This window comes from Stegodyphus dumicola, chromosome 6 (assembly GCF_044657685.1).
Source record: "Stegodyphus dumicola isolate Sdum_Otavi_A_Nest chromosome 6, ASM4465768v1".
NCBI classification, from domain to species: Eukaryota; Metazoa; Arthropoda; class Arachnida; order Araneae; family Eresidae; genus Stegodyphus; species Stegodyphus dumicola.
The window spans coordinates 150688989-150715001 of NC_140773.1; the positions used below are offsets into that span (position 1 = coordinate 150688989).

General features: G+C 34.5%; 1 protein-coding gene across 1 annotated transcript in view; it reads right to left on the reverse strand.

The window, feature by feature from the left end:
• The window catches only part of alpha-PheRS (phenylalanine--tRNA ligase alpha subunit), a 108652-nt gene that overhangs the window by 43276 nt on the left and 39363 nt on the right, over nt 1-26013 (reverse strand). The window contains exons 8-10 of the mRNA XM_085819015.1: nt 14959-15043; nt 13399-13498; nt 10960-11128 (exon numbers count right to left, since the gene is read on the reverse strand). Coding sequence (XP_085675141.1) covers nt 10960-11128; nt 13399-13498; nt 14959-15043 — 354 coding nt within the window. The remainder of the gene's footprint in view (nt 1-10959; nt 11129-13398; nt 13499-14958; nt 15044-26013) is intronic.

Consider the following 26013-nt stretch of genomic DNA (forward strand, 5'->3'; position numbering starts at 1 on the left):
GATTACGGACTTTGTACAGTACTTAAAATCTGAATTACAATAATCAACGATATTTTGCCGAATATAGTTATATTAAATGGCTAGTCTAGATGACTGATTACTATTTTTTTTATTTTACTACAAAATGAAAAATAAGGCATATATTAGAAAGAAAAGGTTTTAAAAGATTTTGTGGTAAAATCCTATTACACGCTATGGCCTTGCATGATTTTGAAAATAATCGCCGCCACCAACAGTGTTCATAGCCACATTTTAGTTAAAAAAATAAGCACCTATAAGCACTTTTCAAGCACATTTTAAGAAAAAAAATAAGCACCTGTCTAATTACATTATACACAACTGCATAACCTTAAAAGAAAAATTAGACTTGCAATTTAAAATATTTAGCAATGCAATATTTATTAAGAGAATGAGCATTACCTCAACCATGGAAAACAATTAACTTTTTTTTTAAATTTTAAATGACAATTCAATTTACAGAATTAGTTTACAATAAGAGGGAAAAAAACTATGCAGAACTAAACTATATTACAAGATTTAATGATGAAATTTCAGTTCAAAATATAGAAAATAAATAATAATAAGCCATATTAATTGTATTCGCTTGGCACCTATTCCTAATAATGTATTTATTCCGAAAAAAGCTTTTAAGAATAAGTGCCTTCACACTGAAAACAAATATAAAATCTCAGAAGGTCTAATTTTGCGCCAAAATAAGGGCCAGAATAAATTAGAAAGGGGCAGTCAACTTAGACAAAATTTTTGCTAAAGACTAGAAAATAAAAGCAGGTGTTTCCTTGATACTTGATCTTTCTTTGCGAACGTCAACTTCGTGGTCATTCAAAGAACTACGAACGATGGTACCCCAATGAGGTGGTGCACCATCTTGTTGCAAAAAGACATGTGGTTGAAGCTCTCTTGGGTGTGTAAATACGAAGTTTTCCAACATGTCTAAGTATACGACTGATGAGACCGTCTTTTCTTTAAAAAAGAAAGGCCCAATGACTCGGTCGTGCATTAGCCCACACAACACATTAACCTTTAGAGAGTCCCTTTGTGCCTTACGGTATTCATGGAAGTTTGGCAATAGTTGCCAAAAACAAAAGAAAGAAAAATGCAATTAATAAGCAGACGATATTTAGAAAAGTACAGATATTTAGACTGGAAAATGAAATTATCTGAAATTAACCACGAGCGCAGACGATATTTACAAAAGTAAAGATATTCAAACCTGAAAAGGAAAATATATAAGTTATTCCATCAATAATAAATACAATTTATTTTTCAACTCATATTAATATTTAAATAATTTAACTTAAATCAAAATTCTGAACATTTTCTAAATTTTCATTGCATAACAGTTTTCCCTTAACATACATTCCAAGGAAAGTAATTTAAGTAAAAAGAGGAACATTTCTGAAATCAGAACGCGGAAAATTGCTTCATGCAGTCATCCTTTAACAGTAAAAGCTTAACTAACCCACATACTCGGAAATTGCCGAATATTCCATATAGCCAAGTGTAACTGGAAAAAGAGGAGGGAGCTGGAGATTGTAGCCGTTCTTTAGATTTCTCGGCTAAATAAATGATTTTGACATTTCGATATGTGCATCATATAAAAATAGACCAACGGAACTGAGAAATATTCTGCTTAGAAAGAACAGTAAAACTCTTTTAAGTATTCATAAATAAATCTCAGATTAAACATCAAAATTAATTATCTCTGCAAAATACCGCAAACGTTATTGCGCAATACGTGTGGCGTAATTCTTCCATACGTGATATTACGCAATCGGAATCAACAGCTGCCGGTATTCGGAGAATAAAGAACTAAATAAAGGAAAATAAAGAAACTTACTAATCTGGGGTGTTCTCGTTCTAATTTTGAACAGACCGTTAAATTTCTGGAATAGAATCATTCTTCGCTTGGGTTGGGTAGACCGCAAAACTTTTAGTCCTATCCAATGCAAATTGGACAGTGACCAAAAAAGTCCGCTGCTTCAATAATTAGCGATTTTGCGGAGAAAGGGGAGAACCTCCCAGCCTCCGTACTGTATAATGTATTGGCGAAAAAAAAAAATTATTCTGACTATCGATTACTTTCATTTTATTTAAGCCATTCGGAATATTATTCCTTAGAAAGTTAATCTGTGTAAAAATAAACCCATTTTTGGAAGTTTATCTTCACTTCAGCAGCTACTGCAACTATATTATTATAAATATTCATACATATGCTAATAATATACACTGGTGTGCAAAAATTAAGGACGAGACGGTTTTTTCAATATAACTTTGTACAAAAGCTTTCCAAATCAACACATTTAATACCGTAAGATCCCCAATACATAAGGACTTGAGTAATGTAAGCAACACTTACTAAAAGAGAAATCAGAGGGATAAAAAGAAGCTTTATTGAAAAAGTAGCATGGAGCGCAATGCGACTGAAGGCCGAAACATCCGGTCTTTAATAGGGGATACGATCCCCCCTGACTGCTAGGCAGGTTTTACAGCGTCTGCCCATGCTGAGAATGAGGGTGTCATTGAGTTGTTGAGGCACTGCTGCTCATTCGTCTTGCAGCGCCAATCGAAGCTCCGGAATCGTTACTGGTGGTAAGGTACGAGCTGCCAAGCGTCTGCCTAGAAAATCCCATACATGCTCGATGGGATTGAGATCCGGAGATCGTGCCGGCCAATCCATACGTTCAATATCCTCACTCTCTAAGAGCTGTTCGGCAGCTACTGTGCGATGACATGGTGCATTGTCGTCCATGAAAAGGAACTGCGGACCCATAGCACCTCTAAAAAGAAGAATCTCGTTACAATAACGGGTCCCGTTGACTGAACCTGCATCGAAGATGTGAAGGTCTGTACGACTACCAAGCATGATGCCTCCCCAAACGAGAACACTGCCACCTCCATACCTGTCCCTTTCAATGATGTTCGAGGGATGATTGCGGCTTCCCCGCTTTCTCCAGATGAGTATGCGATGTGAATCGCTACTCAGACTGAATCTGCTCTCATCTGTAAAGAGTACTCGTCCCCATTCATTGTCTCTCCAATTCCGGTGTTCCCGGCACCACAGAGAACGCCTTCTCCGATGAGCAGGTGTTTGAGGTACACACCGTACAGGGCATCGTGCAAACAGACCACCACCGTGCAGTCTTCTGGCCACGGTAAAACGCGATATCGGTCGTCCAGTCGCCTGTGTCGTGTGTCTAGCGATTTCTCCCGCCTGTTTCTTCTAGCCTGTAAGGCAATATACCGGTCATCTGCGGGTGTGGTTCCTCGTGGACGACCACTACTAAACCCCCGGATAGCTGTTCCTGTAGTTTGAAATTGTCTCCAAAGTCGTGAAACGATGCTGTGAGCAATTCCGAACTCTGCAACCACACTTGTCACACTGCGGCCTTCCTCCAACTTCCCAATGATTCAACCTCGGGTAAAAGCATCCAGATGTCGTCTAACAGATTGATTATTCGCCATTTCTCGCTGAGGCAGCAACTCGGTATGATTTTAACTGCTATACGGTGTGCAATCTCTTTGCCAGAAATACTGATCTTACACCGACAACATGCTTTATACTACTCAGACACTCCCCCATTACGTCTACCTGCATATCTGCGCATGTGCTACCGTACATCACCGTACTTAATCTCCTGATTGGTCTTTCTGTCTGCTTTGCCTCTTCGTTCAGCTGATATGCTAATTTTTCGACTTCGTCCTTAATTTTTGCACACCAGTGTAGTAAGCATAACGATCATAATAAACACGGATATGAACTGACCACGTGGAACGAGAATGTAAATTATTAAAATCTGGATAGAAATTCAAACGTGTGTAGTATTTGGGTGGGAGGAAAAGAATACCGAATGTACCGGAATTTTCTACAGTTTTCGCAATTCTTTGATCAATAGAACGACGTGCACCTGTCTGTACTCTCGCGCGCACCATAGGTTACCTTAATGCAGAGAAAGGGGAAAAGCTATTTCCGGGAGTATGATTCACCATCTGATGTTCCATATAAGGAAGAAAAGTTGTTTATTTAGTTTCCGCTTTGGTACGGGGGAGGGGAAATGCACGTTCATTAAAAAAAAAAAGCACTAAAAGCACAAAAATAAGGGCTTTAAAGAAAAAGTAAGCACCTATAAGGGCCTTTATATTTTATTTTCAAATATAAGGACTTATAAGCACTTGTAAGGACCGCTACGAACCCTGACCAAAGTGACCTGTTTACTGCTCATGTTGCCAAATCTTATATGTTCCATACATGGAGGTTAGAACAGAGTATACGGAGGCTATTCTAACCTCCACGGTACCATATACTATGATTAAACCGATTTTGTTTTATACAAGAATGGGAAGGTATTTCCTTCAGTTCAACATGAATTACACATCCGAGTCTCTCAACTCTTGAGGTTACTGGAAACTTGCTTTGCCTTTCTAAAAGATAATCTGATTAGAGCTGTGAAAATTGCCAGCTGCCTGAATGATGCTAATGAGATACACAATTTGCCAACAAAGTTATCGCTTCTAACATTGGCACAAAACTCGCTTTTTGGGGGATCGCCATATGAAATTCCCTGACGTTTTTGTTCAATTTTATAATTCCCAGACTTTTTCCGGTTTTTCAGTAGCAGGGCAGCTCTGACAGTCATATTTACATAAGTACATAAAATGACAAACAGACTTTTTATTAGTAAAAATAATGGTCATCCAAAATACATAAGACACATTCTTATCCCTTATACTGAATACAGGCAATAACAGACTTTAAAAAATAAACGGGATTTTATCTGAAAAGCAATATCTCATACACCTAATGAGTACGAAGTAATAAATTAAATGTGTACTAAAACCACAAAAAAAAAAAGTGAAAAGATATAGCAGCCTTAAAAAGTGACATCTGTAGTCTTGATCTGACTTAACATATCACCATGGGAATAATTAAATCAGTTTATTAACTTTTGCACACTATATATGAAAGGTAATAGTTTATAGTAGTGAAATTAAATTGTTTTCATATTGAGAAGGAAGATCAGAAACATAATTTAGCTAGAAGCATTATATCTCCTCAAACCTCCAGACCTACAATATAATATAACAGAAAAATCAGTTATCTGGCTCTTCAGAAATAACTGTAATTTCCAATGCTGTTTTTTATGATCATTTCCTATGAGGATAAGCTTAATAAAGAATGAAATAAGTGTAAAGTGAAAACTACCTAAGGCATACAAAATGACATGGCACAAAATCAAGAAACCATTTCTTGGAAAAGAAATGAAAAGAAGCTTTGTCCTGGCTGATGTATTTATCTAAAATTTATGATGCTCATAAGAAAAAAAGGTAAAAATATTTTGATAAAATTATCACAGCAAGATTTACTTTCATATCACCACCAAAATATTAATCTTATAATACATACGATCAAATACACAGCATATTTCTCCTATAATTAAGAATAATTTTTTGAAAAACAAAAGCATCACTTGAAATTTGGTCATATGTACATTGCTGGCCATTAAAATTGCAACACCAGGAAGGAATGATCTAACGAATGTCAAAATCACATGAAAGGAAGAAGTTATGATATACAAAACATTAGTATTTCAGTGCATTTAGACAACACAGGAGGGAGAAATGACATCTGAAGCACTGCATAAACGTTGTGTAGTGGATTTCTTATTCGGAAAGTGCTTTGTAAGGTTTGAGTTTTCTCAGAATATCACTTTATGACTCGAATAAGAAGAGGAAATGCTTACCAGCAAGTTTTGAAATTCGACAAAGGATCATTGCCTATCGAAAGTGTAGATTATCGTTACGTGATATCGCTGGTCTCACTGGTCAACATCTAAGCACTGGTCATGCAAATATGGAATCAATGGATTGCCGAGGGTCATAATGAATGGCATGCAGGATCTCAAAGCCCTCCCATCACTAACACCACAGAGGATAGACATATTGTGAGGTCAGCCCTGCAAAACCGTACAACCACATCCCACACCATTAGTCAGAAAATGGGCATGTTTGCAGCATGCCCAGTATGAGCTCGTAAAGGGCATCAACATTTGTAGCAGTGTATACTAATGGACTCAACAAGGTGACCATTACTTTGGCTTCCCTTGACAATGCAGCACAGAGAGAGACAGCGACTCTGGTGCACCAGATGACAAAGCTGGGTACAGGAGTGGCACAATGCCAGCTTTCAAACAAGTCCCAATTCTACATGCAGTATTCTGGTGGCCGTATATGTGTCTGAAGTGTCCAAGGAGACCGCACATCATCTGCTCGCATGCGATATCGGCGTAAAGCCTCCGTACCTGGTGTAATGGTTTGGGCAGCCATTGGGTACACGACACGCACATATTAGTTCAGATCGACGGAAATTTTAAAGCAGATGGGTACATTTCTGACATCTTACATTCAGTAATTGTGCCTTAACTTCGAGGGCCCCCAAATGCTATGTTCCAACAAGATAATGCAAGGGGTCTGTGACACTTAGCCGACAGGACATTTAGCTGACACGGACATTTAGACGACACTACACTTAGTCGACACGGACACTTAGCCGACATGGACACTTAGCTGACAGGACATTAAGCCGACAGGACATTTAGCCGACAGACAGTTAGCAGACAGGACATTTAGCCAACAAGGACACTTAGCCGACAGGACATTTGGCTGACACAGAGAGTTAGCCTACGGGATACTTAACTGTCAAGACATTTAGTCAACAGGACACTAAGCCGACAGTGACATTTAACTGACACTTACCCAATAATTATTTAAACTATCAATTACAAAATTTCTCAACTATTCCATAACTTCAATATTTAAATTATTTTTTCACCTATTAGTAAAATTCATTTTTCGATTCTTAAAGATCTCATATGTGCTTTTAATTATTGTGTTAATTTAGCATTGTTTGATATGTACCATACTGTTTGGTGTATATTGGGCAAATTGAAAAAGCACTGAAATTTCTCATCAGGGAATATGAATTAAATTTTGAAAGGAAAAAAGAAATTTTAGCTAAGTACGGCGATCACTTAACTACATTTTAATATGATTTTCAAAAATTATCCGTAAAGTTTCTTCATTTAATGAACTGAGTTCTTTTGAACACTTTCACAACATTAATAATTTTTCTTGTTTACTTAATGATATTAATTTTCCCATCTTGCCTTTCCAAATGCTTTCAAATTTCTAATACCTTTACATTTCATTACTATTTTACTCATCACATCATGTTACATTCTTTCCCTTAAAAAATCGTTTGGCTCCTCCCACTAATGAAATTTCCTTTCCCTGTCAAGAAACACCTGAATAATGCAATAAAAATTATTGTTATTCTTGAATTATACTTTTTTATAGAAACATATGGTGATGAGGGTTAGTTTAGCAAATATATTTTATTTTGTTATTAAAAACAATTTTTAAAAAATGAATTTTTAAGGCAAGTAAGCATATAAATTTTTTGTGACCTCTATAATTTACAGTTTGTGCAACCATTTTTCAGATAGAAATTCTTTAACATTTTATTGACCATGCCTCTTGCTCAAAATACTTAGGTTAATGTTTACAACACTAAATTGGTGCATAACGTTTAATTTAGAAGTAAAATATTCTTTAAGGTTTTGTTTTATTCATAACTGAAGCTGCAGAAGGAGAGGCCACAAACCAAATAGGCGGAGCAAAGTGAAAAATAGTGACCTCTATCGGTGAAAAAGCAAAGCGACACAAAGCGTCACATCGTGAAAAGTAGTGACCTCTATCAATGCTGGATTTAACTAGATCAGTCATGTAAATAGATAATATTATGTACTATTATTTAAAAGTTGCAACGTGTAGTTTTCAACATAATATGTTCTATTAATGTTATAAGAATAAACTGCATGGTAATAGGGAAATTTTTGGTGTCCACTTTTCTGAATGCATTTATAAAGTTCTAGCCTAAAAAGGCAATTTTCATTGGAAGAGACTCGTTACATATTAAGTAAAACGGTCACTCTATTTCTGTTACTCTCAGCAGCAGCCGAATGGTAAAGTCACTGAACTCTGGCAGTTCGGTCCGAATTTCAAATCCCGGGAACAGACAGGCTGCATGGGTGTTTTCGTAGTTTTCCCCATGTGTAACATAGTATACGAGCCTGTTTTCCATAGAAAGTCCTCCACCAAGGCATCCCTCCCCTTAGGCCAGATAGCCTCTGGCTTTGCTGTAATTACATAAACCAAACCCACTTCTGTTAGGTGGCCGCAATACCATGTCGCTAAACCAAAAACGAGAAATAGAAGGAATGAAAGAGAAAAAAAAAATTAAATTAATGAAAACTGAAATGAAAATTTATACATTTTTAACAGATATTGCGAAAAGTTGTATTTTATAAGGAAAACGGTACTTTTCCGTTTTGCTGGCGCAGGCGATAATAATGGTACAACTGTTGCCAAACGGAATATCTTCCCTGGTAAAATTTTACACCTCATTTTCAAAACAAGTCACAGCCATTTCTTATCAGATTGATTGGTTCTTTCAATGCTGGTTTACAATTACATAGAAGTTTTACCAGATAGTACAATTTAATGCCCTAAGGCCATTCGTGGTAATTAAGTCAATTAGAATGCAATCACACCACTCACCCGAAGGCGAAAAATATAGAAAAGGCAAAGTCAAGGGTTAAATTCATCAATTCTAATGACAATGCACTAGCGACATAAAGCAATGGTTTTACATTAGCTATTCGTACAAATTGAAGTAATTCTTGCATTTAAACTTGTATTCCAAATTAAGATTTAACTTGAAATTAATGTAGATAATTACTGAGAGAATTAGATTTTTGTAGCGTAGTTTACGTGAGATGAGATCACTTGGGGTCACATGATACGAACCGGAAAATTAGGATATTGAACTAAGAAAGCATTGTAAATTCTTAAACCAATGTTATTTTACAAATTTTTTGTCTTTATTTAGTGGCTTTTTACAAAATTTTAAACGATATTAAAATGTTTATGACTACAAAATTAAAAATTCTTAAAACTAACATTTGTTAACATTCTTTATTGTATATTGTATGTTGTCGCCAATAAAGTCTACTTCGCGAGCTTTATGCCGGCGAAGCGGAAAAGTACCAAAAAAACATTAATATAACATATTGTATTGAAAATTACACATCCCGACTTTCAAAACATAGTACACAATATTATCTATTTACATGACTGATCTAGTTAAATCTAGCATCGATAGATGGCACTACATTACGGTGACTTTTCATGATGTGACGCTCTGGTCCGTCTACTTGGTTTGTGGCCCCTTCCTTCTGCAGCTTCAGTTATGAATAAAACAAAACCTTAACGAATATTTTACTTCTAAATTAAACGTTATGCACCAATTTAGTGTTGTAAAAATTAACCTAAGTATTTTGAGAAAGAGGCGTGGTCAATAAATGTTACAGAATTTCTATCCCAAGAATGGTGGCATGAACTGCAAATTATAGGGGTCACAAAAAATTTATACGCTTGCTTCTCTTAAAAATTCACTTTTTAAAATTGTTTCTAATAACAAAATAAAATATATTTGCTAAACTAACCCTCACCACCATATGTTTCTATAAAAAAGTATAATTCAAGAATAACAATAATTTTATTGCATTATTCAGATGTTTCATGACAGGGAAATGAAATTTCATTAGTGGGAGGAGCCAAATGATTTTGTAAGGGAAAGAATGTAACATGATGTGATGAATAGTAATGAACGTAATGAATAAAATAGTAATGAAACGTAAAGGTATTAGAAATTTGAAAGCATTTGGAAAAGCGAGATTGGAAAATTAATATCATTAAGTAAACAAGAAAAATTATTAATGGTGTGAAAGTGTTTAAAAGAACCCAGTTCATTAAATGAAGAAGCTTTACGGATAATTTTTGAAGATCATATTAAAATGTAATTAAGTGACCACTGTACTTGGCTAAAAAAATTTCTTTTTTCCTTTCGAAATTTAATTCATATTCCCTGACGAGAAATTTCAGCACTTTTTCAATCTGGCCAATATACAATAAACCGCACGATACATATCAAACAATGCTAAATTAACACAATAATTAAATGCACATTTAAGAATCAAAAAATGAATTTTTCTGATAGGTGAAAAAAATTATTTAAATATTGGAAGTTATGGAGTAGTCGAGAAATTTTGTAACTGATAGTTTAAATAATTATTGGGTAAGTGCCAGTTAAACGTCACTGTCAGCTTAGTATCCTCTCGACTAAATGTCTTGACAGTTAGGTGTCTTGTAGCTAAATGTTCTGATGGCTAACTCTGTGTCGGCCAAATGTCCTGTCGGCTAAGTGTCCTTGTTGGCTAAATGCCTGTGTCCGCTAACTGGTGTCGGTTAAGTGTCCCATCGGCTAAGTGTCCGCGACCGTAATGTAAGACCACATGTTGCACGCCGTGTTTTGACTTTCCTTGATACACAGGGTCAGTTTGGAAAGAGGGTTACAAGGTCTCCAGATCTGTCACCCATTACCCATAAAATATCTGGTCATGGGTTGCTGAGAGACTGATCTGCCATCCCTCTCCAGCTAATATGGTTGAATGAGTGTGGCATAGACTTAAAGCAGCATGAAATGTGTTACCCATTTCTGTCACCCAAGCCCAATTTGACTTCATGCCTAATGGAGTAGAGGCGTTTTAGCTACCAGGTATGGAAGCTGTTTCTACTAATTCTGCACCTCAGTGAACCTCCAAAATGCTTACAAATTTAATCATTTTATTGTCATGCCATACAGTTAACATGCAATAAATATCTTTTTTGTATTAGCTTTCCTTCATGGTTTTGCAATTTCAATGGCCAGCACTGTATTATTAGCTTTTATAAACAAATACATTTTAGATAGAAGGAATTATAATCAGACAAATCACAGCCAAAGTTAACATACTTTTGAAAAAAAAAGAAAAAATGTCAAACCTAATTTGCTGAAGAACTGGTGCAAGACACCAATCAAATCCCCAAGTGTTAGACCATAATCAGCAATTACACCTTCTATTTGATGAAACTCTGCTAGATGGGTAGCATCTAAAGTTTCATTCCTATACACTTTATCTATGCTGAAATACTTTACCGGTGAAAATTCTTCCTATGGAAATAAATAATTGACAGCAGAGTTACAGATCAACTATGACACTCAAATAAAACCAAATATAACTGACCTAGGTTTGTGTAATAAAACACAATTTACAATTTTCTAACTGTACTGTCATGGACAGAAAACATAATACTAGATAAACACATAATCCTAGCTACAAAAACATTAATTACTTTATACACTTCCTTAAGTACCATATTAACATAAAGTCGCACTCTACATGCAAATAAAGACTTTATCCTGAACTCCTGAATAAATATTTACATTCTAAAATTCAGATTTACATAATCAACTCTACAAACTTAGAGGAGGTGAAGAGGCTTATATGAGCTGATTGCCGGAATCCAGAGTCTGAAACAAAATTACATGATGAAGAATAACATACAGAGTGTCTGGCAGCAAATGAATTAATGTAATTAATGAATTAATGTAATTCATTAATTAATTAATGAATTAATGTAATTCATTTGCTCAGGTGGGGGCCTATTGCTCGGTATGACCACCCAGCTTCATGCAACCCTACAATGTGACCATGTTTAAAGTCGTTTAGTTGTGTGTAAGGTCTTCGTTATCATCATAATGGCATCTGTAGTTGCTTCTTTACAGAATCACAATGGCAGGAACAAAAAAAGATAAATTTTCTGTCTCTGTTACTGGTTTTATATTTTGCGAATAGCGCATTATGATTGCAATTCCTGTTCATTTGCAGTAAAACTTTGATCATTTGCATGTTCGATCAAGATGTTTTTGCATACCAAATTTCGTCACGATTACAAAAGTCCTTCTTGGTGCTTCAATTTTTTGCAAAAGAGTGTAGTTTGCAATAATATCACTGTAACTATTTTGTAATGAATTCATTTGTAATATAATTTCACACCAAAATAAGGCATATTGTTACTTATTTTGAATCACTTTAAATGCCACGTTCCAGCATGTAATGCAGCATTGCAGAAGTAATTTTTCCTCTAGTGCCGATCACGCGCAGGCGCATAGTTATAAAATTTGATGCTTAAAGGCTAAGTAATCAATGTAGTACACATAACAATCTTTTATTATCTCTTTTAAATCATATTTCTTATAATAAATAAGTCGGCATATGGGTACAATCTATTTCTATGACACGGCATTAACTATCAATATAACCTCGTATGACCTGCAGCGAAAGTGTTAATCCATTCCGGATTTATCATTTAAGTTACTATATCGATTCAGCATAGTGTCCACAACAAATTAAGTCAGTTCCGACACTTTCAGTTCCTTTTTGCCAAGTGAGACCAAAGTAAACTTTCAGTTTTGTGCACTAAAAAATCTGCCTTCTTGCGAGCTGGCTCAATGCTTGTTTTTGGGTAGAAACTCTAATTTTAATTGTAAAAATTGCAGAATTATCAAAAATTTAAAAGTTGCCATTTTATATTTTTCAATTTTTAATAAAGATATTTTGAGGTTTCAGGTATTTTGCCTTGTCGTGAAGTGAAAACTGAATTAATTGAATGAGAAATATATCTCTAATGAAATTCGAAGAAATAAGTTTAAACAAAATGCAGGAAAAAATGAGTATAATTTAATATTCCATACAAGGAAATCATGTGGTGTACACACCAGATTTTTCATTCAATGTGATTCTTGATTTAATTTTTACATGTTTTGGGAAGAAAGTCCATTTTTCTTATCAGATACAGCTTAACTGCAGTACTAGAGAATCAAATTTCCAGTCCCTTAAAATTTGTTATAGCTCGTACTGTACTAAAAAATTCGATTACAGCAATCCTGTACTAAATATTGCATTAACAAGAAAGTAATTTCAGTTTGCACAAAGTTATGTTCATTTTGTTGTTATTCTGTCAGTCTTATAACTTCGATAACTTCGAATAAAATTGAAGGAGTTAAAAAGGAAATGCCATCAGCAGCCACCATATTCTACACATCCACCTACTTTAAATTACAGAATGGCAAGGTAATTATCAAAAACCACTTTGCAACTTTTGTTGCAGAAAAACCATACCTTTTATATAAAAAGGGTATCCTCAAACTTGTAAAACAACAGAAGAGAACTATAAACAATTATGGAGACTGTAGCCTAGACAAAGAAACATATTTTCTTTTAGATATGACTGCTTGTGTTCTATTTTTAAAACAAGCATAAAACTGCACAATGGTTCAATACTTTACAATTTTCCTTTACAATTTAAATAGCCTTTACAATTTTCCCCAAAAAATATTAATAACACAATCATATTACATAAATTAAAATGTAAATATACCTGATTTGCTAATGCATAGAGCATCCTAGCACTCACACCAGTTGTATGTGTTCTCAATAAATTTTTCTTTGCTTCTTCTAACTTCCAGTCATACTGATATCTGTGAAATACCGTAAAATAAGCTAACATTGATAATTTTTTGTGAGATAGTTTGACATGAGACTGCATTACTTTCATTATAAATTTTCTTGTTTGAATATTAGGTTGTCCAAAAAATAATGTAGGTTTTTAACCTATATCTTTAAAGTATCATAACTAAAAAAAAAAAATTAATTATCAAAATAAGCACCAGCCGAATCAATGCATTTTTGCCAATGAGATATAAATTTATTTATGTTAGTAGAATAAGATTCTGGGGTTCTGTATGCGATAAAGTTGTTAAAGGCGTTTTTGGCCTCATCTTGGTTTCTGAAGCATTTCTTCTGCAGAATGTTACCTAGATGTTTGAAAAAGTGGTAATTGGTCGGCAAAAGGTCAGGCGAATATGGGGAATGAGGGAGTGTCTCGTATCCCAATTCATTCCAATTTTTGTAAGGTCAGTTGGGCGAGCATCATCGCGGATAAAAACTGGCCCCTTTCTGTTGACCAAGCCGAGCACATACGTTGCAATTTTAGGTGCATATTTTCGATTTGCTGACAGTACTTATCTGCCGTAATCGTTCCACCCAGATTTAGGAAGCTGTGATGGATGACACCGGCCACAGACCACCAAACAGTCAACATAATTTTCTTTTGGTGCAAATTTGGCTTTGGAAAATGTTGTGTGTCTAACCACAGTCCGACCACTCAGCTGAATGTCGCCAGTTGTTGGAGAGAATGCACTTTTCATCGCATGTAACAATTCGATCAAGAAAACGGTCGTTTTTGTTGAGGAGAAAAAGAGCAGACGACACTTCAAAATGGCAATTTTTTAAATTTTCGCTCAATTCGTGAGGCACCCACTTATCGAGCTTCTTTGACTTTCCTATACAATTCAAGTGATCAGAAATTGCTGTTTTGCTTACACCAAGCTCCTCCACAAGTTCTTGAACAGTTGTGGATGGGTTTGTTTCAAACTAAAGTCTTCAAATCGTCGTCATCAACAGTTGAAGGCTTTTGATCTTCCGGGTCAAATTCTCCACGACGAAACTTTTGGTACCACCGTCAAACTGTAGATTCATTAACATTTTTCTTGCTCCATATTTCATTGACATTTCAAGCCGTTTGTGCTGCGCTGCGGCCTAGCTTGTACTGATAAAAGTAAATTTGCCAAAAATCCCGTTTTGATATCTGAACAAAAACACCTAGTAAATATTTTTTTTAATAATTTTGGAACAAAATGATTATTATAGAAATATAGAGCGAAAATAAAGTTTCAAAATGATATATAAACCAATGTAATTTTAAATATTTTTGTTGCTAAAAATGTACAGGAAAGATAAACAATTGCAAAAACCTGCATTATTTTCTGGACAATCCAATAACATTGTATAAAACAACAAAATAACAATTTTTATCCTTTAACTGCAATTTGTTGAATAATTTTTACTATATTACAAAAAAACACGTAAATTTTATTACCCTTGAGACCCATAGCCTCCAACAGAATGCACTTTTTTCACTTTTTCTAAATAATCCATAGGAAATTCTTCAGCATATTGAGGATCTGTCAGAGGAAGAAAGAAAATATCAGTAAATATATGGGCACATATTTCTTCTTTTAATTAAAAAAATAATATTTGAATTGATTATAATTCTATATAAAGTATCAGTAAATACCTGTAAAAATAAAATTACATGATATATTTATGTAACAACCAGTTTTTTTCCTCTATATAAGCCACATTTATCCTATCCGACTGAGGAAAAAGGAATCTAATAGCTGTTATATTCAAGTTTCTGGGTTGCTGCAGCAGTCATTTATGAACCACATGTTTTATATCTGCACTATCCACAAAACTTGCATTACCAAGGTAAATTTTAAGGGAGCAACATAAATGAATATCACCAGGAGCTAAATCAAATCCACGTGACAACTCCTAGAAACAGTTGTATGAATTCTGTAGACACTTCTGGGTTTTGCCCCTACTATTACCTAAGCCTAGATGCTTTTATGAAGTTGCAATCAAAGTTGCATCATCTAACAACATGATGTAGCAGCAATCACATTCATTTCATCACCACCAGAAATAGACTACCAGTCCCCTCCTCAAGAAAAATGCACAGCCCTGTTTTTCTAATATTTATTTCTCCCATACACTAACCATTTCCACACTGTCCTGAAACACTCTCAATGATTTATCGCATTACTTACTTAATCTGGGCTATCTGGCAAAATCTCTTGAAACTATTTACATCTATTTCTTCTTATCTTTCACGTTTTTAATCTGCTTGCTAGAATTACCTTGTAATAATGAAAATGAATGATTGTACCAATGCACTGAAATAGCAGTTTTCAAATTTCCTACTTTTATTTTTTAAACTATTGATCTAAAACATAAGCTTAAAAGAAAGTTTCTTAAAGCACGGTATAGAATTTTATGAAAACCCAGTTTTCCCACTGGGAAGAATTACTTCCAATGAGCTATAAAAATCTAACGTTTTACATGGTTACTGCAGATAAAAATTTTGAATGAACAATAAAATAAAAACAAAACATTCCATACTTTTAAGTATAAGATTTGTGGAGATATTCAAGAATGGATTTACTGACATAAAGAATATTTCACTAACTATTGCTAAATGATTTCAAACATATATTCAACACATTTAGGGGAGATTACCAAGCAGAAGTTCTTCATTTTGGCAATTAATACATCTCTAAAGGCACTCATTTTAACTCTCTAACAAACCATATGAGAGAATTACTACCAATATTTTGCATGTAAAAGCATGGGACATTTTTATTTGAATATAAACAAAGTAACATAACATTTTGCTCCACAGAAAACTTAGAATATTGACTGAAAGAACCCCTCCTATCCCCAAATCATCGAGAACATTGCATAGAGTGCAACATGAAGATAAAAACACTGCATCCACAAAAAGAGGAAAAGATACACACATACAACCAAGTCTTATACAGAAACTGAACCCACACTATTAGTTTCACAGGCTAGCTGTCACTCTTTACTAAACACTATAGTATCCAGCATGGCACATTGAAAATGTTTCCATGAAACTTTCTATTATATTTTAACAAAACCTGTGCCTGAATGCACATGTTTTAGGATTACCATTTAATAAAATAAAGACTAAAGACTCTCTCTCTCTATTTTTTAAACCCTCTATACATTTAGAGAAAAATGAAACAGAAAAGGAATAAAAATCTAATAGTGTCTTCTTATATTTTTAATACAGTACAAAATCATAGATTTGGACTCTTCAGGCCATTCCAGATTTTTCTGGATATTAGATCAACATTTTAAATCTAGTAAGATGGCATGTTGACATCATTAAATTAAAAATATCAAATTGTGATTTATGAAATAATGAAACATTTATGATCTAAAGGGTATTAAAATTTACAAAAATAAAGCTTAATATTTAATTATTTACTTTATTAAACATTTCTTTGAATGTAAATTGTTTAAATTGCTTCGTTTTTTTGCTAATACTTTCTCTTCAATTCTATAGACAGACATAATTTCATGTTCAGTTATAAAGTTCCGCTATTCAAGTTGCTGTGTTGAGAATTCTGACCAACTTGTCAATTGAATTTTTTTTTTAATTTTCGTTTTCAATAACCTCTGTAATTTTCTTCGCTATCAATAGCAGTATTTTTAGGATCAAGAACCATACTACAAATTTTGCCATCCGTTAATTGATCGATAACTGGGGCATTGTCATCACAATGAAAAACTAGTTATATCATCTTCATTTATTACAGCTTCCAGACATTTCTTTACAAAATTGATTAATTGGAAAATTTCACTTGCACTTTGCGATATCCCCAATCCTCAAATTTGCGACTATCAAATTCATCATCCTCCTCACCATGAAATATGGTAGCTGGCCATAAATTATGCCAAGCATTTTTAAAGTATTTGGAACCACATCCTCCCATGATCTTACTATGCTCTACACAGCATATTTCATGCTTAAATATTTCAAAAATTCTTTAATAGTTCAGTCATTATTCAAGAAATTTAAACGGATTTTAAAAATGCTATTTTATTTTTGAATTTCAGTTCGCGCATTATTCTGAATAATGGATGCACCATTTGCAGGAAAGAATAACATGGATACATCATCTTTCATTAAAACTTTAAGTGAAATACGAGTCCAACAGTCGTCTACAATCGGGACAATTTTTGTGTCATCAGGTAAACCAACTGAATTCAAATTTTGCCGAGCTTCAGGTATGAAATGATTTTCAAAGCAATCATAATTAACACATGTGTCATCCATGCTCTTATATTTGCACAATATATAGCGTGGAAAATCTTCACACCTTCAAGTGCTTGAGGTGGTGTATTTTTTCTGATTACGAAAAGTTTACACTTGTGCACTCCTGCAGCATTTGAGCACACTAAAATTGTTAGTCTAGCTTTGGAATCTTTGACATCACTTGGAGCCTTTTCTGTAGAGGTTGTCAAGGTATTTCACGGTACATATTGCCAAAAAAAAAAAACAGTTTTATAAGCATTGTAAATTTGTCCTGGAGATAACGTTTCACTATTAATGAGTTAAATGAATTCATTTGCAAACAGTTCAGCAGCTTCAGTATCAGCTAGAGCTTTTCTACCTGAAATTTTTAATTGCATTATGCTACAGTGACTTTACAATTTGGTTAACCAATCTGTCAAATGTGTGCACCCAGTTTTAATTTCCTTTCTTCATGGAAATAGTTTGCCTAGTGCCATTAGCATTGGACCCGTCAATGGCACGCCCTCGATGCAACGCTGTCTGACCATTCAATCATCCGTTCGAATCATTTTTCTGTTATTTGTAAGGATTATGTTAATTTTATTAACAGTTAAATTTTAAGTTCCTTACCTGTCCAATTCTTAACTTCAACTTACTTTTCTTACTACTAAGTTTTCAACGGACCATGTCGTTAGAACCCGGAAAGTTTATGTTGACCCCTCCGACATTTCAGGTACCTCAGACGTCCACGAATCCTATGGAAGGGTTTAGATTTATTTTGGAAGCGATGCGGGCCTCCATGAAGCCAACAGTAACATGCAACGGCAAGGACTCAGTTTTGACATTCCTGGAGCAACTACACCTACATTTCACTTTGCATCCTGAGAACCAGCTGCAAAAGGTGACCATCGCTACTACAGCCTTAAAAGATCAAGCCCTCAGCTGATATAAGGGCATTGGAAGGTTCTTGTTGGGGATCGGAATTGAACAACTGGGAAAATTTCAAGTCTGCATTATTCAAAGCATTTCCAGTCTTCAAAGATCATGCGAAGCTTGAATCAGAATTGTTTAGTAAATATCAAAGCAATTTCGATGACTTGACAGAATTTATTCTACAAAAAATGCAAATTTTTAATTTATTATATGGGAAAAGGCCCAATAATGAACTTATTGAAGTAATTCTACCCCATCTATTACCTTCAGCTCAAGATTTCCTCAAAGTCCGCAACCCGCAAATGTTAGAAGATCTATTTCAGCTTCCGGTGAAGTTCCAAAGCCGAAGGAATTCGAAGAAAGCACGTGCGAACCAGTTTGGCCAACACTCAAGATTTACTCCTCAAAAGAAACCGCAAGTTCAGTATAATGCAGGCGGGAAAAAGTGAAAAATTCAATAACAAGAGTGCAGATAAAGCAATGGGTGGCAGAAAGAAAAATCAGCATACAGAGGCGGCGGGTAAACAGAATTTAAATGCAAACCGGTGATCGAGAAGGGGCAACGGTCACCGAGTGGGAAGGAAGATCCCTCAGAAATTCATTTAAATACAGTGGTGGTACAAAATCTAGCTATGCCAGAGATACATATTCTGGTAAGTAATGTACAAACTACTGCACTCCTGGACACAGCGGCTCAATGTTCATTCCTCTCAGAAGATTTTTACAGGAAGCATTTTCTTCGTTACAGACTGTTTAAAGCCACAGGACAAAAAGTAATTGCTGCCCAAGGCAAACAGTGTGTATGTTTGGGAAAAACCGCACTGTATGTTCAAACTAAAAATGAGGTGTCAAAAGTTAATTTTCTAGTCATGAAAAATTTACTCACGTCCGTCATATTAGGGGTCGATTTTTTATGCACATCCGGCACAAATCTTATTTTCCAGAATTCTACATATCAGGTGCACATAGATCCAGTGGAAGAAGATGAAGTTTCCATGCCGGAAATGGGCTTAGACCACCTGAAGTTTGAAGAAAAGGAGAAGACTAAATATTTGGTAAGAAAATTTAATTCTCTGTTTAGTGATAAAGTTGACTTCTGCCAAGTAGTTAACCATTCTATTAATACAGGCAATGCCCCTCCAGTCCTGTCGAAGCCCTATAGATATGATAAGGGAAGGAAACAAATTATCGAAAAACATATTGAAAGGATGCTAGAAAACAAAATTATTGTGCTAAGCACTAGTCCTTATGCAAGTCTGGTGGTCCTTTGTAGAAAGAAGAATGGGCTACCGCCTGAGCACCCAGACGCGTAAAGCCCTATAGGTATGATAAGGTAAGGAAACAAATTATCGAAAAACATATTAAAAAGATGCTAGAAAACAAAATTATTGTGCCAAGCACTAGTCCTTACGCAAGTCCGGTGGTCCTATGTAGAAAGAAGAATGGGCTACCGCATGAGCACCCGGACATGTATAGGTTTGCAGTTGATTATCATAAACTTAAGAGTATAACAAAATATCCCACGTATCCCCTACCAATAATTGACGAAATAATTAGGAAATTTGCTTGACTAAGTTTATGACAACCCTAGACCTAACGTCGGGTTATTTTCAAATCGCTGTAAAACTGGAAGATGTTGAAAAGACCGCATTTATTACAATATCAGGCATCTATGCCTTTTTAAAAATGCCATTTGGTAAGTGGTGCGCCAAATACTTTTCAAAAACCAATGGACATAGTCTTAAGGCGAGTTTTATGTAAAAGTACAATTATTTATCTTGATGGCATAATAGTTACCAGTGAAACATTAGAGGAACATCTGAAACATTTGAAAGAAGTTTTTGCCTTACTTAACGAGGCCAGTTTCAAAATAAATGCCAGAAAGTGCAAGTTCGCGGCAAAGGAATTGCGATACCTTGGGTACAAAATTTCTAATAAGGGCACTGAGGCATAATAAAAGCAATTAAAAGTTATCCTCACTCAAATACGGCTAAAAAATTGTCTTCATTTTTGGGCTTATGTTCATATTATAGAATGTTTATAAAGGATTTTTCAAAAATAGTTGAGCCTCTTCTAGTGCTAAAAAGAAAGAAAAGGAGATTTTTTTGAACAGCTGAGGCGAACACCGCTTTTGAACAGCTAAAGAATGCCCTAATTAATGTCCCAGTCCTTAAATTCCCAGAAGGCGAACAAGGTCTAGAGATTGCAACGGATGAATCCGATTATGCACTTGGAGCGGTGCTTTTCCAGAATGGGCAACCTATAGCCTTCTTCTCGAAAACTTTGAATTCTACCTAGAGGAACTATTCCGCCACAGAGCGAGAAACACTCTCTGTCTTATTAGCGGTTCAGAAGTTTCGTGTCTATTTCGGAAGTTCACCAATAACTGTCTACTCAAATCATGCGGCAGTGGGTTGCTTGTATTTGGGAAAATATTTATCGCCTCGCCTGATACGGTGGACTTTAAAGTTTAATTATAAAACACACGCCCGGAAAAGAAAATGTAGTTGCCGATGCCCTTTCATGAATAAAGATTGATGAAGAGGGCAACACAATTAAGTGTGTTCTGCTCACCAAATAGTTACTGAGTCTTGTGATACAATAGTTGAAGAATTGAGAAAGGACCCAGAATTTAAACATATTTACGCATACCTGGAAGACCCTGAAAAGTTTGAGCATGTAGATTTAACGGCTATTCACAATAGGGAGCAGCATTATGAAATAATTGACAAACTGTTATTTTATACAAAGGTAACAAATGATAATCAGGAATGCCGACCAGTGATCACAGCGAGTCTACGTTTAAGTATCTTAGAGGAATTGCATGATCTACCAACCGCTGGACATTTTGGAATTCAAAAAACACTACGAAGGGTATGCAAAGCAGTTCATTTTCCGGAGTTACAAAGACTTGTTACGGCGTATGTTAAGTCATGCCATATGTGCCAGTTAATAAATGATGTTAATTACAGCCCAGCCAGGTATTTAAAAAACATAAAGACCACTTTCCCAAATGAAATAGTTGGCATAGATTTGCTTGGACCCTACCCTAGGACAAAAATTAATAAAAATAGATATTTATTAACAATTGCTAACCATTTTTCAAAATGGGTAGAAATAGTCCCTCTTAAACGAGCTTCAGTTAAAATAGTCGCAGATTTGTTTTTAAATAAATACATTTTAAAATACGGGGCCCCACTGAAAGTAACATCAGATAATGGAAAACAGTTTGTTAACAGTATATTTAAAAATTTATGCACAGGACGAGGCATACACCATCTAAAAATGATACCATATAGACCGGAATCGAATATAGAAGAATGCGTAAATAAGAATATCGTAAAAATTGTCAGGGGATATGTGAAAAAGACACACTGGGACACCGCTGGGACAGCTGTGTCAATGAGTTAGGTTTTGCCTTGAGAACAGCAAAGCATGATACTATGCAGAAGATCCCCGCGGAGTTATTTTTAGGAAGAAAAATCATAACGCGTTTAGATAAGCTGTTCTTTGTACAGCAGAGACAAGAAGAATTTAAGCTAAAAGACATTCAGAGAATTATAGATGAAGCAATTTTTAATTCGAATGTAGCAAGGGAAAAACAAAAATTATACTACGATAGAAATAGAAGGCAGTTGGAGTATAAAGTAGGACAGAAAGTCTTAAAACTTTCTTTATCATCTGCACCCGAAAACAGAGTTGCGAAGTTTAAGCCCAGCTTTGAAGGACCTTACATGGTCGAAAGAATAAGGGAAGCCACAATTTATTTAAAGGCCGAAAATGGCCAACAACTGGTTGCAAATATTGATCAGTTAAAAAACTTATAGACTTTAAAACAGACTTTAAAATATTGCAGAATTTATTACAGGAACTTGGAAGGGAGTATAGAAGCCTGCCAGTTCAAAAGCACAGTTGGGGTGCCGCAACACAAAAAAGGCAACAGATTGAGCAATCCTCGACCAGGCGGATCCAATCTGGTAATGCTACAGGCGCACAAAAACGGAGGAGGTTAGCACCGACAGATCAATGAGCCAGAACCGAGGATTCTGCGAAAACACCAGTACCACTGGCTAGGAGAGTGAGGCCTGCTGACAAGGTTCCAGCCAAGGAGAAATTTCCAGGGTTCGTACACATTTCCTTACATGAAAATTAAGGACTTTTTTTAAGGACCATCAAAGAAAAAATTAAGGACCTATCAGCAAACAAAAAATGAATAGAATAAAGCAATTATCCATACAACCGACTTCATGCTTGTAATTTCACTTTAAGAAACTAACAGAAATGTGTATTATGCACTATTATTAAATTCAATTTAATACTTACCATAAAACAATTTTGAAAATTAAACTAACTCCCTACAAGTTATGAAGTAGATAACATTAAATTAGAAACATAAGTTCTTGAAAAAAATGTACAAGTGTATTTTACACTAGCAACAGTCACTATTTTAGAGATTTACATGATTATTATTTAACTTATTTGATATTTATTTAAACACAGTCAACTACTATTATAATCACAATGTAAGAATATTTTGCAGATTAAAATAACTGATTTGTAAACATAGAATTTATTTCCTTGGTTTTTTGAAAGATACTAGAATAATAAACTGTACAATTAAAGATACAAAACATTTGTGTTTTTTTTTAATCTGAAATGTTTTCAGCTATTTTAACATCTAATTTATTTATGTCTATTTCCTTTTCTTTAACTATTCTTCTAAGTTCATTTGCTTTGATAAACAAATCAATGTTCCTGCTGGTCTCAGCTTCATCTGCTAAAGCATCTACTTTTTCATTAATATCTTTAATGTCCCTTTGAAGAAGTGTTTTCTTCTGCTTCATATAATCAATTTCTTCCTCAATAATATTTCTTTTCCTCTTTGAATTTTCTGATTTAGTTAAAGATTTTTGTTCTTCTAAATACTGAACGTTCTTCTAAATACTGAACTTCTAAGTAACGAACTCCACTTCTTGCAGAAGCTGCTGCTGATCTCATTTCTTTATTAATTTCGATATTAAGAACACCTCCAGAAAATTTTATGTAATCAAATACTGTGTGTTGAAAAATGTATGATTAGTCACTTAAATTTTCAATTTCAATTGCTTTATTTACAGAGAAGCCCCTTTCCACAGAGGCCTGTTCATGTGACAAGATGAGAATACTTGTCACAGTGAATACTTGAATAGTGAAAATATACATTTTTTACTATATATATATAATTTATTTCCTAAACAATATTGATTAATTGATTATATTATCTCCTAAGTTTAACTAAAGTAGAATTTATTTTAAAAGAGTGAATCCATACTGGTAAGTTATATTTTGAAAGATGTATATATATATATATATACAGTACAAAGACCCGAGATCCGGACATCCAATATATGGAATGATCTAAAATCCGCACCTCAAAGCCACCACCAACCAATTTTTAGGGCTTTTTTGAAGGGAAGGGGTATGCTTTACGCACGCGCATTAGACTTTTTTCCTCATCATAAAAAAACATGCCGGAAATCCCGATTCTTAAGGTCAGTTTGGCGCTAAATAAAATGTCTCATTATTGAAGAAATAATTATTTTAGCATAAATTTGTGTGATTAGTAACTTGATTGTGATTAATAACTGTGTGATACTCCATAGCTGTGTATCTGCTTGGCATAATCTCAAACCGAAACATTTGTTAATTTTACACCAACTAATATTTTATATCCTTGATGCCGAAATCGCGAATCATTATTTATTGTATTTTGCTTTCATCACAGCATGTTTATCAACGGATGACAACTTGAGTGCTGAATCATGCAGCAACGCCAAACAGAGTATTATCCGATTACAGATTTAAGTTTAATGCGCTAAAATGTTGACAAGGGGAGATTTAACAGAAATTTTTTTCCTTATGCTAAAAATAGATTTTGTTAATAATACTCATAGGACAAACGATTATATTTAGTGCTATTTGAATTAAGAATAACTGATTTGTTATTCACATAAAGCCAGAACCAGCGCCAGAGCTCGCATGGCCGCACCAGGCGGCAGAATTTAGCGAAGTTAAACAGAAGTTTTTCATTGCGATGACAATGCCTAATCATCAATCAATTAACGAAGGGCGAAATCTGTAGTATGGTTCTAAATCCAGAAAATACAGCTACCGATAGTGAAGAAAGTAACAGAGAGGTTACTGAACGAGAAAAAAATTTTGATAGATGTTATTCGGAATTCTCGACACAGCAATTACAGGACTTGAACAATGGAACTTAATAACTGAACAAGAAATTATATGTCTATAGTATTAGTCTAAAGTATTAGCAAAGAAAACAAATCAAGCAACTCACATTGAAAGAAATGTTCAATAAAGTAAACATATAAATATTAAGCTCTTTTCTTTTGTAAATTTTGATACCCTTTAAATCATAAATGCTTCATTATTTCATAAATCACGATTTCATATTTTCAATTTTATAATTTCTACGTGCCATCTTAGTAGATTTAAAATGATCTAATATCCGGAAAAATCTCAAATCTGAGATTGCCGAAGTCCCGACGAGTCCAGACCTCGGACTTTGTACTGTATAAATATATATATATATATATATATATAAAACGGAATGTATATTTTCAGTTAAACATCTACCCAATAACTTTAGTAATTCATGAAAGTTAATTTTGCGTCTAGTTAATTCAGAAAAATTAGTTTCAATTAGTTGTATTCAGCTTTAAAAATATTAAAAATTTTTTAATTAGTTAGTTATTTTCAACTAATGATTGTATCGCCATTAGCAAAAATTATGCATTACTATCAACAACATAGGTTTAAACCAAATACTTGATTGTCTATTGAAGCTTCAAAACATATTTCCGAACTTCACTTTTTCTCGGCTAGCGTTACCGAATTTGCCCTTGGCGACCTAAAATCGAAATGGAGCCAACAGATTTCCCGCGAAATCGATAACAGACCCTCTGCAGAAATAAACTCATAATCCCGATATCCCATACATATAGTATGTGCAAAAGAGAATAAACTCCATAGAAGGTGATAAAAAATTAATTTATGGCTTAATTGAAATAAGCACAGAAATTGAGCTAAGCAAAACCGTGTAAAAACAAATTGAAATGATAAAACGAAACTTAATTTTCATGTGAATTTTCAGCACTGACTCTCCCATTCTAGAAATTTCAATTTGTTTCAGACAAAGACCACATTTAAGGATTGCCATCCATCAATATCCAGTCTTTGTGGTCAGCTTCATGAAGCCACAGTTTATTGAAAATGCACTTTCCAGGCATCTCGTTCCTATTGGCGTCGGAAGGGTTGTGGGCTTACAGGTTGGGATTG